Genomic DNA, 14,951 nt, shown 5'->3' with positions numbered 1-14,951 from the left:
TATGCTGATTTGTGTCCTTTATTTGTTTATTCTAACTGATATTTTTGTGGATTCTGTAGTTTTATATATACAATATGTCATCGGCAAATAGAAATAGTTTTACTTTTCCCCTTTCCAATGTGAATGGCCTTTATTTCTTTTTCTTGCCCAATTGCTCTGGCAAGAATTTCCAATACTATATTCAGTAGAAGTGGTGAAAGCAGGCATTGTTGGTAATTTTAGAGGAAAAGCTTTTAATGTTTCATCATTGAGTGTGATGTTAGTTGTGGAGGTTTTTTTATACATGGCCTTTATTATGTAAGAAGGTAGGTATTATGTAAGAAGAAGGTAGTTTCCTTCTAATCCTAGTTTATTGAGTGTTTTTATCATGAAAAGGCAAAGAATTTTTCTGCATTGATTGAGATGATCAGAGTTTTTTTCCCCTTAATTCTGTTAATGTGACATATCACCTTTATTAATTTGTATATGTTAAAACATCTTTGCAGCTCAGGGATATATCCCACTTAATTGTGGTATATGGTCCTTTTAATGTACTGTTGAATTCAGTTTGCTAGTATTTTGTTGAGGATTTTCCATCCTTGTTTATCAGGAATATTGGCCTGTAATTTTCTTGTAGTGTCCTTTTCTGGCTTTAATATCAGGGTAATGCTGACCTCCTAAAATGAGGTTGGAAGTGTTCCCTTCTCCTTAATTTTTTGGGAGAGTTTTAGAAGGATTGGTGTTAATTCTTTGAATGTTTGTTAGAGTTCATCAGTGAAGTTATCTGGACCTGGGCTTTTCTTTGTTGGGAGGTTTTGATTATGGATTCAGTGTCCTTACTCGTTATTGTCTGTTCAGATTTTCTGTTTCTTCATGATTCATTCTTGCTAGGTTGGGTGTTTCTAGGATCTGATTTCCTTTTGATTTCTTCTTTGACCCATTGGTTATTTGGTTAATAGTTCCTAAATATTTGGGAATTTTTATTAGAGATCTTTCTGTTACTGATTCTAAATTATTTCCATGATAAATTGTTATCAGAGAAACTTTTTAGTATCACTTGGATCTGTTTACGTTTGCTGAGAATTGTTTTATTGGTATAAAATAGTCTATGTGGCTTGTAAGTGGTCCGCATGCACTTGAAAAGAATGTATATTCTGCTTTTGCTAGGTGGAGTATTCTGTTGATGTCCAACTGATCGAGTTAGTTGATTGTATCATGTAAATCTTCTAAATCCTTGCTAATTATCTGCCTATTTGTTCTCTAATAATATTGAGAGAGAAGGGTATGGAAATCTATAACTATAAAATCTTTTTCTCCTTTCAAGTCTATCAATTTTTATTTTATGTATTTTTAAGCTATTAGATGCATGGACATTTAGGATTGTTATGTCTTCCTGATGAATTGGACCCCTTTATTATTGTGAAATGATCTTCTTTATCCATGGTAATAGTCTTTGCTCTGAAATCTAGTGCTGTCTTTGCAATCCCTTTGTTTGTAACCTATTTGTGCCTTTATATTTAAAATACGGGTCGGGGCGCCTGGGTGGCGCAGTCGGTTAAGCGTCCGACTTCAGCCAGGTCACTATCTCGCGGACCGTGAGTTCGAGCCCCGCGTCAGGCTCTGGGCTGATGGCTCGGAGCCTGGAGCCTGTTTCCGATTCTGTGTCTCCCTCTCTCTGTGCCCCTCCCCCGTTCATGCTCTGTCTCTCTCTGTCCCAAAAATAAATAAAAAACGTTGAAAAAAAATTTTTAAAAAAATAAAATAAATAAAATAAAATAAAATACGGGTTTTGCAGGCAACGTGTAGTTGAGTCTTGCTCATTTTTCTAATCTGACAATCTCTTTCAACCCTCAAATATTTCAAGATATCCCTATACCATCAATCTTCTCTTCCTTGAGCTAAACATTGTTTTATTATGGTTTGGCTGATACTTCTTCTAAATCTTTCACTATTTTATCAAACTCTTTTGTGCCTGTTTTACTTAAAAAGGGCTATTATATCACAAAGAATACTTTGAGTTGGCCTCTGCAAGAAATGCTGACTATTGCGTAGTGTGTCACTTGGTTAACATTGTCAACAAAGATCTGTGTCTATTTGGTTCCCCACTATTTGGTTAAAACCAGTCTGGACCATCTGTTCTACTTTTCTTACACTAACCATATTTTAATCTTGGCTAACTACTGACTTTTGATCTCTGGAAAAGTTTCATAGGGGCTTAAAAAAAATCTCTTCATTGTTCCTCTGAAAAGTTCTATTTTATCTCGGTTATACCAATTCTAGTTGAGTTGTTTTGAGTGTGGGTCAAATAAAACTAGATTATAACCAAAAGTGTATTAAAATATTTGCCTTTGGGGCGCCTGGGTGGCTCAGTCAGTTAAGCATCCAACTTCGGCTCGGGTCGCGATCTCATGGTTCATGAGTTCGAGCCCCACATCAGGCTCTGTGCTGACAGCTCAGAGCCTGGAGCCTGCTTCGAATTCTGTGTCTCCTTCTCTCACTGCCCCCACCCCACCCCCCATTCTCTGTCTCTCTCTCTCAAAAATAAAAATAAGCATTAAATAAAATAAAATGTTTGCCTTTTTTTTCCAGGTAAAAATGTCTCCTCCTTGTCCTCCATCCAAAGGGGATCCTGCTGTTAAGAAGGTAAGTGAGGGTTTTTTTTAATTTATTAAATTTTTATTTTGATTCCGGTATAATTAACATACAGTGTTATATTAGTTTCAGGTGTACAATACAGTGATTCAACAATTCCATACCCTACCCACTGCTCATCACAAGTGCCCTCCTTAACCCTCATCACTCATTTCACCCATCGTACCCCACCCACCTCCCCTCTGGTAACCATCAGTTTGTTCCCTATAGTTGAGTCTGTTTCTTGGTCTTTTTTTTTCCTTTGCTCATTTGTAGACAGTGAGTTTTAAAGGCACAAACCCACCTTCCTCCTTCTGTGTGTTTATTCTCTGTTGAACAGTTTTCTCAAAATGACACTGATTTTTAATCATCTTAATGCTGTCAAAAGTTTTTTCTGATTAAATACCTCAATGACATTTCACCAGAATTCCTTGGCTTTTCCCGAGAAGCCAAGTGGGGATTTGGGCCTGGCATCAGTCTCCTGGCAACTAAGAACTTTAATTGTTCTAGAATTACCATTTGCTTTACCAGGCAAGTATTCTGATCATTGAATGGTGCATATGAAAGATATTCTAAGGAGGATGGTTCAAGATACTCTTTCCTTACTGATGTGCTTTCCCTCCAGATAGCTGTGCCTATAGAAAACTGGCCCGAGATATTAACATTTCAGCACGTACTACATAAGAAGGTGCTCAGTAAATATTTGTGGTATTTACGTATGCCACTTCAATCCCTGACTATAAAATTTGTAGCACAGATAGGGTGTGAGTCTTTCAGTTGAGCAATTCTCAGATGATGTCAAGAGAACCACTTAAAATCTTTTTCTGTGTACAGCTGCAAGAGTGCAGTTGAAATGTGGTAAACAAGCTGACATTTTTACTGTTTCCTTTTACCACTTTTATTTTTCTGACAATTGAAATGTCCCTGGATGTAGGTTTTCTTTCCTTGCCCTTTTTTATAATTTCAGCCAGCATCCATGTCAGTGAAGAATTGTAGAACAAAAATAACAACTTGCTGGCTCTGTTAACTAACAGCAGGTTCTAGCTTCAAAGCAATGTACCAAAAACGGATCCCTCTTCTCTGCCTGCAGAATCCCCTGAGACGTTTTTAAAAGAAAAAAAGAATGAAAAGAAGATATGTTAGGTGAAAAGCCTTGTCACATGCTGCACAGGAAAATCTCTTCCATTTTTGTCAGGACAGCAAAGGCAGGCAAGATAGAGGCTTTGGTTGTTGCTGCCTGGAACCGCCACACTGTAACCTGAGGAGTGGAAAGGGCTGGAGACGCCTGGTGTCATTCAGTAAACAGATGAGGAAATTGGAATCCAGAGGGAGATTTTTTTCACCTAAGTTTTCAAGTGTGAGCTATGGAACACACTTCTAAAGTAGAGGTTAAAAATGATTTGGGTTCAAATATTGACTCTTCCTCTTACTTATCTGAATAACTTTCTTAGCCAGTCTCTCTGCTTCCTTTGCTGTAAATGATGGTGCTACCTCTCAGAAGGATCCTGAAGATTAAATGAGATACTATTTAAGTGCCTAACCTGGTAAATTATTGACATAAGGACTCAGCTATTGCTAAAACTAGTGTTAAAACACAAATTCCCCAATCCTAGTTAGATGTCCTGTCACTCTGTTACGCTACTTTGTATTATTGTCCATCCAACAGGTGTTTCTTTATGTAGATGCTGAGCTAATAAATAAGCAAGGGGCAACAGAGATGAAAAATAGCCTTTGTTCTTAAGGACCTCAGCATTTAGTGGGGAAGGTAGACATTACCATACAGTTTGACACATGCCATGGAAGGTGCGCAGGGTACAAAGAGCAGAGAGGAGAGGCTGGTTGGGGATGACTAGGTGGGCTTACTACAGCTCTTATGCTCTTTATGTAAAAATCCCAATGAAAAAGTTTGAGAAATACTTAGCTGCTCCCTTAGAGCTTTATTACTAGATTACAATGAAAGCAAATTCTGCCATACTTAAAGATGTTTATTAAATATTCATTTAGAAATTGGTTCCTGTAACCTATATTTTAAACTTGGGAATGTCCTAGCTATCTGTCTAACCACTGTCAGAGGTGTAGCAATGTTACAGAAGTAGGATTCTCATCCTCTTGTAATCAGCATCAGACAAACAGAAACTTCCAAAGCCTAGAATGACTGGACACAGGTGGCCCCCGGTGGCATTCCTAAGTGATCAGGTACAGACTCACTCTCCATTCAAGAATTGGGACTATTTCTAAAACATTTTATTCAGTGCATAAAAATATATATGAATACCTTTTATTTTAGCAATGAGAGTCTATCTCTCATAGTTATCATTCTGATTACTAAGACATTAATCTCACCAACAGAAAAATTTCTGGCTTTGTTTGTTTGTTTGTTTGTTTGTTTGGAGGTAATGAGCAAAGTCTTAGGTGTTGGTGAACAGCCATGGACAGCTAAAGGACTTTTAATAGATGCTTTTGGGAATTCGTGTTAGCTAGCAATCTCTGAAGTACGGATTCTAGGTTGGGGCCACTGAGTGTCCCTAAGTTGAACCCTAAACAAAATAGCACATACTTAATATCACACTGTTTATGATGTCTGAATTAATACTAAAATACAAATCAGAACAGTTGCCTCTCTCAGAATAAGTGGTCAGGGAAGGTTTCCCAAAGAAGATAAAGCTTGATCAGCCTTGAAACACAAGGGAAGAGATATTTCGGGTAGACATGGGTGAGTACAGGACACTTCAGAAATGGTTCTGTATGCCTTAAATATGGGAGCGTGCAAAAGCCTGGTGAAATAAGTGGGAGTCCAGATCACAAAGAGCCCTAGTGTGTGAAGCTCGCTTTTTATCTTGAAGATAAAGGTTTCTGTCAAAGGTGAGATTAAAGGCAGAAAGATCGATCAGAAGAATAGACCGTGTCCAGGCAAGAAAGAAGGTCCTCAGTCTGTGCTGTATTAATGGAATGAGGAGACGAAATAGATTCAGGTCTTAGGTATTTTTCCCCCCAAAACTCTTTCTGACACCTTAAGTGTGAACTAGGTGTCTTTCCTTTATTGAGCTCTCTCTCATAGCGCCTGAACTGGTCCCCACCTACCAACATGTTTACCTGGCTATGTTGAAATTGCCTCCTTATCTATATGTATCCCCCATTGGAGACTGTATGCCTCATGAGGGCAGGAACTACGTCGGTCTTGCTTGCTGTTGAATCCCTTAGTGTAGAATGAAGTCGTCAATCAGTAGTTGTTGAGTGAATGAGAGGTACATGAAAGAGATTCCATATACGGGAAGTGAGGGGAAAAGAAGTTTCTGGGCCTGAATAAATAGAGAACGAACAAATGAATCATCACTGCTGTGCCAGGCTTATATTCCCAGCATGGTCAGTCCCTTACTGTTTGAGCTGTATCGGCAGCATTTGAGTGAGCACACTGTGCAACTGAATACCTAATCGGTACTTCCCTAGTTGTGTGTGTATTTTTGTTTGTGTGTGCATATATATGTACACCTACATGTATATTCTGGTTATCATCCTGGAGCTACATTGTCAAAGTGGCATTGGCAGATGGAGGCACCAGCAGTGTCTGTTGAGCAGTTGACTGCCAAAAGTGACATGTGTAAGAAACACAAAGGAGCAATAATATTCTTGATTTGAGCCAAAGAGCCTCTGTTGACCAATAACTGAAGAGAATGTTTGTGACTGTGTTGTCAATATTGGCTCTGTCAAGAGCTGGATTCAAGTGCTGAGGAAATAGAGGGATGTTCTGTAGGGTTCTGCTGAACTTCCTGAGGTCGGTGTCTCATGTAGGAGTCGCTCTTCACTCTGCTGCCACATGTCAGAATCTGCAAATTCCATGCATATATGTACATAACATCTGTTTGCAACATGAGCGTTTTGCATTTTAGATATTTTTTAGAAATGCATATGTATATGGCATATAAGATTTGTGTGTAATATCTATCTTATGTATATAAAATTTCTTCCTAAGAAGGTCTGATAACCTCAATGAAGTTGGATACACATGCTTCCTTAGGACTTTTTCAGTGTTTGATCATGGATGGCCAGAAATTTAAAGACCAGGCAGCATTTTCCTAAGATAAAAATTACTGTAAAAGTCCCTTGCAATTAACTCACTAGAAGAGATTAAAATTGGAGGTGTTGAGAATGTTTGAGGTGATAAATGAGTTTAGAGAGTTAGTTGAAGGCAGCATCAAAAACCACTCAGCTTTGATGGATCTTTTCTTGAGTATTAAAGAAACACCAACTAGGAATTTGTGTAGCAAGGTTGGGATTATTACACGCGCAATAACCAGAGAAAGCAATTTTGTCTTACATCTCAATCACAAAAGCATGGTTATATTCCCTGAGCCATCTCCTGTTTGAGATGAGCTGTCTCTGCTGGTGTGTTTGCAGAAGTCTGAGGGACCAGGAGCTCTGGCTAAAGAGTATCCACAGGCTGGTGGAACCCACTGGAAGAGTCCACAGTTGATGGTGTCTCCAGAGTGACTTACTCCAGTTAGGAACAAGGTACTGGGAGTGGCAGAGTGGAAGGCCTTTCTGATAGGCCTGGGTAAATTTAGTCAGTATTCAACATGCCTCAAGATACCTGGTCTTGGAAGGACAAAAGTCAGTGAAATGTAGTTCTTTCTGTCAACACATTTACAAGTTAATAGTGCTAAACTGTTGGATTTAATAGCCAAGCCTCCTAGAAATTGATTAGCAGTTTCTCAAGTATTCAAGTGTATTATAAGGATTTGGAGCAGTTTTTTTGTTTTGTTTTGTTTGTTTTGTCCAAGTGTTCTGGTGGGTTAAAATTTTTATAGTCTGTTCCCAGTCTTGCCACTCATGTCAGGAATGTGGACGACTATACTCACTCATGATTTTTATTGAATCATTGGAGGGGGGAGACTGAGGGGTTATTTTTAAGGGAAAAAGCCTCTCACAGAGCCACTGTTTCCATAACAACAGGAAAAGCTGGCTGCAATGTCTCAGCTGACTGGACCCTCCTGAACAAATAGTGATAGATAGCCCTTGCTGGATGTGTGCTGCCTCTTTCCTAATTTTTCTTAGTAGAACTTAATATCCAAATGTGACTTCCATGCCTCTGCTGATTTTTAAAAGGGGGTGCCTGGGTGGCTCAGTTGGTTGACCATCCAAGTCTTGATTTGGGCTCAGGTCACGATCTCATGGTTCATGGGTTCGAGCACCACGTCAGGGTCAACACTGACAGCGCAGAGCCTACGTGGGATTGTCTCTCTCCTTTTCTCTCTGCCTCTCTCTCTCTCTCACTCACTCAAAATAAATACATAAGCTTTAAAAAACATTTTAAAAATTTCTTTAAAATAAGCAAACTGAGGACAAGATTTGGTCTTTTTTTTTTTTTTTTTTTTTTTTTTTTTTTTTTTTGGCGTAGACAGGGTGGACAGTCTCTACAGGCCAGGTGCCTTGTTATGCCGATGTGAAGTAGATGAGGTGCAGCTGCCTTCAGACAGCGGAAAGATTTAAAAGGAAACATAGGAATTCTGTGTAGTTCAGAGGACAGAACTGGTGCCTGTGGGTCACAGCCACGGAGATGGAAATGTCAGCTTAATTATGAGAATTTTCTAATAGGGGACGAAGTTACCTTCTGAGATGGCACATTCGTTATCTGTTAGTGGAGGTGTTTGATCCTTGGCAGGATGTCTGCCACTCAGAACTCCTGCAGAGCTTTTCCTGCCATGGGTGAGAAGTTGGACTGCTTTTCTGAGCCTACAGTTGCATAAAACTCAAGTGACATTTTCATTGATGTGCTGGGTGATTTCAGCTGGACCCTAACATCTAGCCTGAGCTAATAGAGTATATTGTCTATTAAAAAAATAACAAAAACAAAAATGTTGACTTTAGTCAGGGGAGACTTTATTCAAAAGAATCATTGCAGTAAAAGGAGGGGCTTTTGCCATTAGGAGACTAGTCCGACCTTAAGATTACAAGCGTGTCAAAAAATCAGGCAGGGGTGCTTGGCTGGCTCATTTGGTAGAGCATGCGACTCTTGATCTTGAGGTCGTGAGTTTGAGCCCCACCCCACGTTGGGCATAGAGATTACTTAAAGAAAAAAAAGAAAGAAAGAAAGGCAGAAAGGAATTTATTTACAGGGGCTAGTAAACAGGGCTAGAAAGAATCAGATATGAGGGAGTCGGTGGTAGAATCAGTTAACTAGAAATGTTTCCTTACAGTCAGCCTATTCTCAGAAGGAACCATTGAGGGGTTGTGGGCTGGCTCAGGTTGAGGGTGTGTCAAAGGCTTGGGGAAGGAAAGAAGCTTAACTAAAGCTTAGTCATCAGTTAACATTTTGTTCCCTGAATCGGGACAAACAGTTCCATTAGTCTTTTAGGAGGTAAAGAATGGAAATTTGGTGGGTCTGTGTCTGGCTTTGTCATAGATGAACTTGGTAGCATGGTGGATTTTGTCTCAGACTTAGGGCAAAGGAGAGCTCTTTGCAGTAAGCTCTTTCCCAGAACAGGGTATGATGATTTCCTTAACTGTAGCTGTTTTCCAGGAACTGTGGGCTCACGTGAAGTTTAACACAGTCCTGGGCCTTCCTGCTGCTGCCATGTTCTTTTCTTATTCTTCTCCATGGTTATGATCTGCAGTCCATGGCCTGGGCCTTTCTGAAACCTGCTCACGAGTCCTCCTGTAGAGGGAGAGAATGTCAGCTGTAAATAGTTACAGAGAGGGACACTGGGGACGATTTGTTTCTGGTACTGTCTTGCTGATAATTATGCACATCTTCTGGCCTAAAAAGTAAGACTAGCTGAGGGTTTCAAAGGATCTCAGAGATCTTACCCAGTATGCACATCAACGCCTCACCCATTTCTTTTGTATTAAGTGAATATTTTCTAATGTAGCATTTGGATTTCTTTAACGATTTCCTAAATTAATGGGCTATTTTTCAGAGCAATTTTAGATTTATAGAAAAATTGAGCAGAGAGTACAGAGTTGCCATAAATTTCCCCTCCACTTTACCCTGTCATTAACATCTTGCATTCCCCTGGTACATTTATTATAATTGATGAGCTAACATAGCTACATTATTATTAATGAAAGTCCATGGTCTGTATTAGAGTTCACCCCTTGTGTTGTACATTCTGTGGGTTCTGACAAATGTAGACTGAAACGTAGCCACCATTACAGCATCTTGCAGGATAGTTAGACTACCCCAGAAATCCCGTGCTCCATTTATTCATCCTTCCCTCCCACCACCCAGACTTCCCGGCAACTGCTAATCTTTTTTATACTGTCTCCCTAGTATTGCCTTTTCCAGAGTGCCATATAGTTGCACAGTATGTAGCCTTTTCACATTGGTTCTCTTATTTCAGTGATACCCATTTAAGGTTCCTCCATGTCTTCTTGTGTCTTGATGTCTCATTTCTTTTTAGCGTTGAATAATATTCCATCGTCTGGATATACCACAGTTTGTCATTCATCCATTCACCTCCTCAAGGACATCTTGGTTGCTTCCAGGTTTTAGCAGTTGTCAAAAAGCTACTATAAACATCCATGTGTACAGGGGTTTGTGTGCACATAAGTTTTCAGCCCATTTGGGTAGATACCAAGGAGCAACTGCTAGATTGTATGGTTAAGAATGTTCAGTTTTCTGAGAAGCTGCCAAACCATCTTCCAAAGTGGCTGCACTATTTTCGCATTCCCACACAGTGAATGTGAGTTTCTATTACCCTACATCCTTGCCAGTGTTTGGTGTTGTCAGTGTTTTGGATTTTAGCCATTCCTATTGGTGTGAAGCGGTGTCTCGTTTGAATCTGCATTTACCTAATGACATATGATGTTGAGTATTTTTTCATACACTTATTTGCCATCTCTATATCTTCTTTGGTGAGATCTTTAAATGTTTTTGAGGGTTTTTTTTTTTTCTGGTTTTTGCTTATTTGTTATAGTGGTGCTCTAGGGTTTACCCTATACAGCTTAACTCTTCTGATTCAGCTTCTGGTCTAAACTAGCTTAATTCCAGTTATATAGAGAGAATTGTTACTCCTATTTAGCTCTATTGCCTTTTCCTGCATTCTGTGATATTTTTTATACGTAATACATGTATTAATGTTACAAACCAAATAACACATTGTGATAATTACTGCTTTATAGTCTGTAGCCATTTTCTTAACCCAGTAAAGCATTTGCCCCTACTCATCTCCTTTGTGCAAATATATTATGCGTCACATGCATTGCATTTCTGCATGTTATAGGCCAACATTACATTGTACAATGTATGCAATTGTATTATTATATAATTGCCTTATAAAATCAGTTTTGAGAAGGAAGAAATACACTTATTTGTACTGTATATTAAAATTACATAATTATATTTACCAGTTCTCTTTTGTATTTTCTTATGTGGATTTGAATTGCTTTCCACTAGTGACCCTGTGAACAGTGACTGGTGAATTTACATTAGTATTTTTTTATAAGGTGAGTCTGTTAGCAACAAATTCTCTCAGTTTTTGTTCACTTGGTTAAGTGTTTATTTCATCTTCATATTTGAAAGATAGCTTTACTGGATATAGGATTATTGATAGACAGGTTTTTTCTTGTAGCACTTTGACTGTGTTATCCCATTGTCTTCTGGCCTCTATTGTTTCTGCTGAGAATTCAGCTATTAATCTTACTGGGGTTCCCTTGTAAACGATTAATCTTTTTTCTCTTCAAGCTTTTTTCCAGGACTTTGACTCGTGGCATTTTTACTGTGAGGTATTTATGGATCTCTTTGCCCTTATCCTGCTTGGAGTTTGTTAAGCTTCCTGGGTGGGTAGGTTACTGTTTTTCAGTAAATTTGGGACTCTTCAACCATAATTTCTTCAAATATTTTTTCTTTTCCCTTTTCTGTCCTCTCATTTTGTTCTTCCATTACATATTTGTTGTTGTACTGATGGTGTCCTGAATTTCTCCATCCAGTTTCGTTGTTTCATTGTGTTCTTTAGCTTTCATACTCTGTTTTTTCTGTGGGTTTTTTTTTTGAAGTTTATTTATTTATTTTGAGAGAGAGAGCATAAGCGGGGGAGGAACTGAGAGAGAGAGAGAGAGAGAGAGAGAGAGAGAGAGAGAGAGAGAGAGAATCCCAAGCAGGCTCTGCACCATTATCTCAGAGCCCGATGTGGGGCTTGAACTCACAAAGTATGAGATCTGAGCCAAAATCAATAGTCGGACACTTAACCAACTGAGCCACCCAGGTGCCCCTTGCATACACTCTATTGATTTATCTTCAAGTTCATTAATTATTTCTTCTGCCAGTTCAGATCTACTGTTGAGCCCCTCTCCTGAATTTATTTTAGTTATTTTTCAGCTCCAGAAGTTTCACTTGATCCTTTTTTGTAGTTTGTTTCTTTATTGGCACTCAGTATTTGGTGCAACATTGGCATCATACTTTACTTTTAAAATCATGCTTTCCTTTGGTTCTGCAAGTATAATGGTTGGTTTGAAGTCTTTCTGTTAAATGTAACATCTGGCTACTCTCTCAGGCAGGTTGTGTTTGTTTGCCTTTTTTCCCCTAGTATGTGATCGTACTTTCCTATTTCTTTACATGCCTTGTAATTTCTGGTTAGAAACTGTAATTTCTGGTTAGAAACTCTGCATTCATTCCCCCACTCGTGGAATTATTCTTATTTGCTCCACTCCACTCCAGACTGCTGCAGCCCAAACTATTACTTTTAGTGACTGGCTAGGTTATTTTAGTGAAGTCTGTGCCTCTACTCATCCCCAAGTGTTAAGCCTCTCATATTGCTCCTTAGGAGGTATGGCCTTGGGTTGACCCAAAGTCGCTGGGGGGATGGCAGTGGTATTGGTAGGGCTCTCTTTCTCTTTTTCCTTGACCACACCCAGCCATTAAACTCCACTGATTGCTCTGTTGTTTTCAACAATGTCCTGGCTGCAAAAATTGCTCTACACAGTCATCCAGTGAAATTGTGACTCCTTTGAAAAGGAATGGTTTCTGAGGTCTGTTTTTGATACTTGTTTTGACCTTGTTAGGGCTCCTCCCAGCTATCATTTCTGTCAGTTCTCTTCTACAGAGTAGCTCATCTAGTCTAGGTTGTGTCTACATTAAATCCATGAATCTCCTCCCAGTTGCCTTTCACCACACCCTCCACTGTTCTTATGATACACTTAGGTTTGAACTTCTCCACACAGTTGAAAACCAAGTCAGTTCCTTTGAGAAGAGTTTAGGACCTGTTGTACTGCATGCTTCTTCCCCAAGGAATAATCTGTGAACCAGGACTCTGTTTCTGGAAGTAGGTACAATGGCAAGATTCTCTCTGAATGGCATGCCCACTGTGGGATTTATATTCTTGTTGCAAGGGGGAAAAGCCTGAGGTCTGCTTGGCTTGCCTTTCCTGTCATGGAACCACTGCCTCACAGACTGGAGCAGGGCTGATCAGAGAGCCAGTATTTTCAGTGGACAGCACCCAGGATAAAGCCTGTATTCTGTGAGTGGAGTGTGGGTGGGAAAATGGAGCCCCAACACTCCTTGACTATGCTTGCCTAATTGGCCTCAGCAGCATGTAGCTAAAGGCAGGATGAGAAGTGCTAAAGTCCAAAGCCGTCCAGCTAGGAGCTTGGGAGAGAAGGAGCCTGTGTTCTTGACTGCAACACTCTGCAGTAGAGTCTCTACCTCATTAAGCTGAGGTGGGAGGAGGGAGAGGTCTTGTTTCAGAAACCACACACTCCACTTTCTTACTGAATTTACATAGATTTTTTTTTTTGAAGGAGTTATTTCTTCATTTGCTATTTGCCCCTAGGACAATTTCCAAGGTCTATAAATGGTTGATTTGGGATGGATGGACGGATGGGTGGATGGATAGATAGATAGATAGATAGACAGACAGACAGACAGACAGACAGACAGACAGACAGACAGTAGCTAGCTAGCTAGCATCAGTGCTGAAAAGGTCATCAGAGTATCTCATACTGCCATGCTAGTAGGAGTTGATCTCTTTCTTCATCCATTTCTAACAAGCAGTGTCCTGCATCTGATTGAAAACCACCTCCTGGGCCACCTGGGTGGCTCAGTCAGTTAAGCATTAGACTCTTGATTGCGGCTCAAGTCATGATCATGCCGTTTATAAGAATGAGCCCCATGTCTGACTCTGCCAGAATGGAGCCTGCTTGGGTTCTCTCTCTCCCTCTCTCTCTCTGCTCCTCCTCTGCTCTAAACAAACAAACAAACAAACAAACTTGAAAAAAAAAAGAAGAAAAAGAAAACCACATCCTAAGGCAGGACGTTCCATCTTTGAAAGTTCTTCCTTATTTTGGGTGACACCTTGCTACCCTTTGATTCTGGCCCTGCCTCTAGAAGCCATCAAAAAGATGTCTAAGTCCTTTTTTAGATAGCAACCATCCCAGTGCTTTATGTAATTGAAATCATGACTCCCCAGCCCCTAGTCTTCTCCTGTCAAGGCACAACATTCATAGTTCTGTTCCTTACTCACCTCTACCCTGTCATACCTCATCTCCAGCCATCACCAAGGTGCTTCAGGAGGTCAATTTAGAGCAGAATGAGATCATCACTTTCCTCATTCTAGGCTCTATGAATGAAACCAGAAGCATATTATCTTTTTTAGCAGCCATTATATTGATCGCAAACTCCTGAATCTGTTCACACATGGTACTGATCCCATCCTATGTAACTCCTGTTGGTTTGTAGAGCCAAGTGCAAGACTCTTATTGTTTCAGTTTATCCCTTTGGGGATCACGTGTTTTCATTCCATGTCACTGATAAAATATTCGTATAAAACAAAGCCAAGGGTAGAGACCTAGATAGTATTATTTATTAGTCACCATGCTATGTTAATTAAGAGTTAATGGGTGTGATTTTTCTGCTTCTAATATGACACTCCATCATGAACAGTTGACAAGATTGTTTTCGCTGAATGGAGTCAGATCATAAGAGTTTCTTTTCTCCCAATGGGATTGTATTTGAGACTGTGTCAGGGCCAATGGTGGTTCTTTACTCCATCTTTGTACCCTCTCAGTGTATGGAAGTGAACTCCCTTATCAAAAGAAATAATGTCATCATGTCCGCCATCTCCTTGGAATTTTGGACCCTACTGAAGTTAAGAGTATTGATCGAGTTACAAATGGGCCTTTCCCTTCCAACAGTGTTTCCAGATGAAGCTTTTAGGAATTTCCTACAATACGTGGCAGGTGTCTTTTTTTCTCTTCAGTATATTTGACAGAGCAACTAACAGCCTATTATCTTGCATTAAAACAACTCAGTAGGCCATTCTTAATTGCACTGTGCTGAATGATCATCCATTTGTAAAGGTCATAGAGTCCAGACAGCAGAGCTTTGCAGAGTTTGAGCTGCTCTGATGTAT

At 39.7% G+C, this 14,951-nt stretch overlaps 1 protein-coding gene across 3 annotated transcripts in view; it reads left to right on the top strand.

Moving 5' to 3' along the window:
* Positions 1-14,951, top strand: part of VPS8 (VPS8 subunit of CORVET complex) — a 250,605-nt gene that overhangs the window by 210,584 nt on the left and 25,070 nt on the right. For all 3 annotated transcript variants that reach the window (XR_008422497.1, XR_008422498.1, XM_019463393.2), the window contains exon 45: positions 2,569-2,622. Coding sequence is in view for 1 of the 3 variants with exons in the window: in XM_019463393.2 (XP_019318938.2) it covers positions 2,569-2,622 (54 nt within the window). In the remaining 2 variants the exon portion in view is untranslated. The remainder of the gene's footprint in view (positions 1-2,568; positions 2,623-14,951) is intronic.

The sequence above is a fragment of the Panthera pardus genome, unplaced genomic scaffold, assembly GCF_024362965.1.
Source record: "Panthera pardus isolate Hobbes unplaced genomic scaffold, ASM2436296v1 HiC_scaffold_16, whole genome shotgun sequence".
NCBI classification, from domain to species: domain Eukaryota; kingdom Metazoa; phylum Chordata; class Mammalia; order Carnivora; family Felidae; genus Panthera; species Panthera pardus.
Note: the sequence above shows the minus strand (reverse complement) of the source record. Positions and strands in the feature narration are given on the sequence as shown.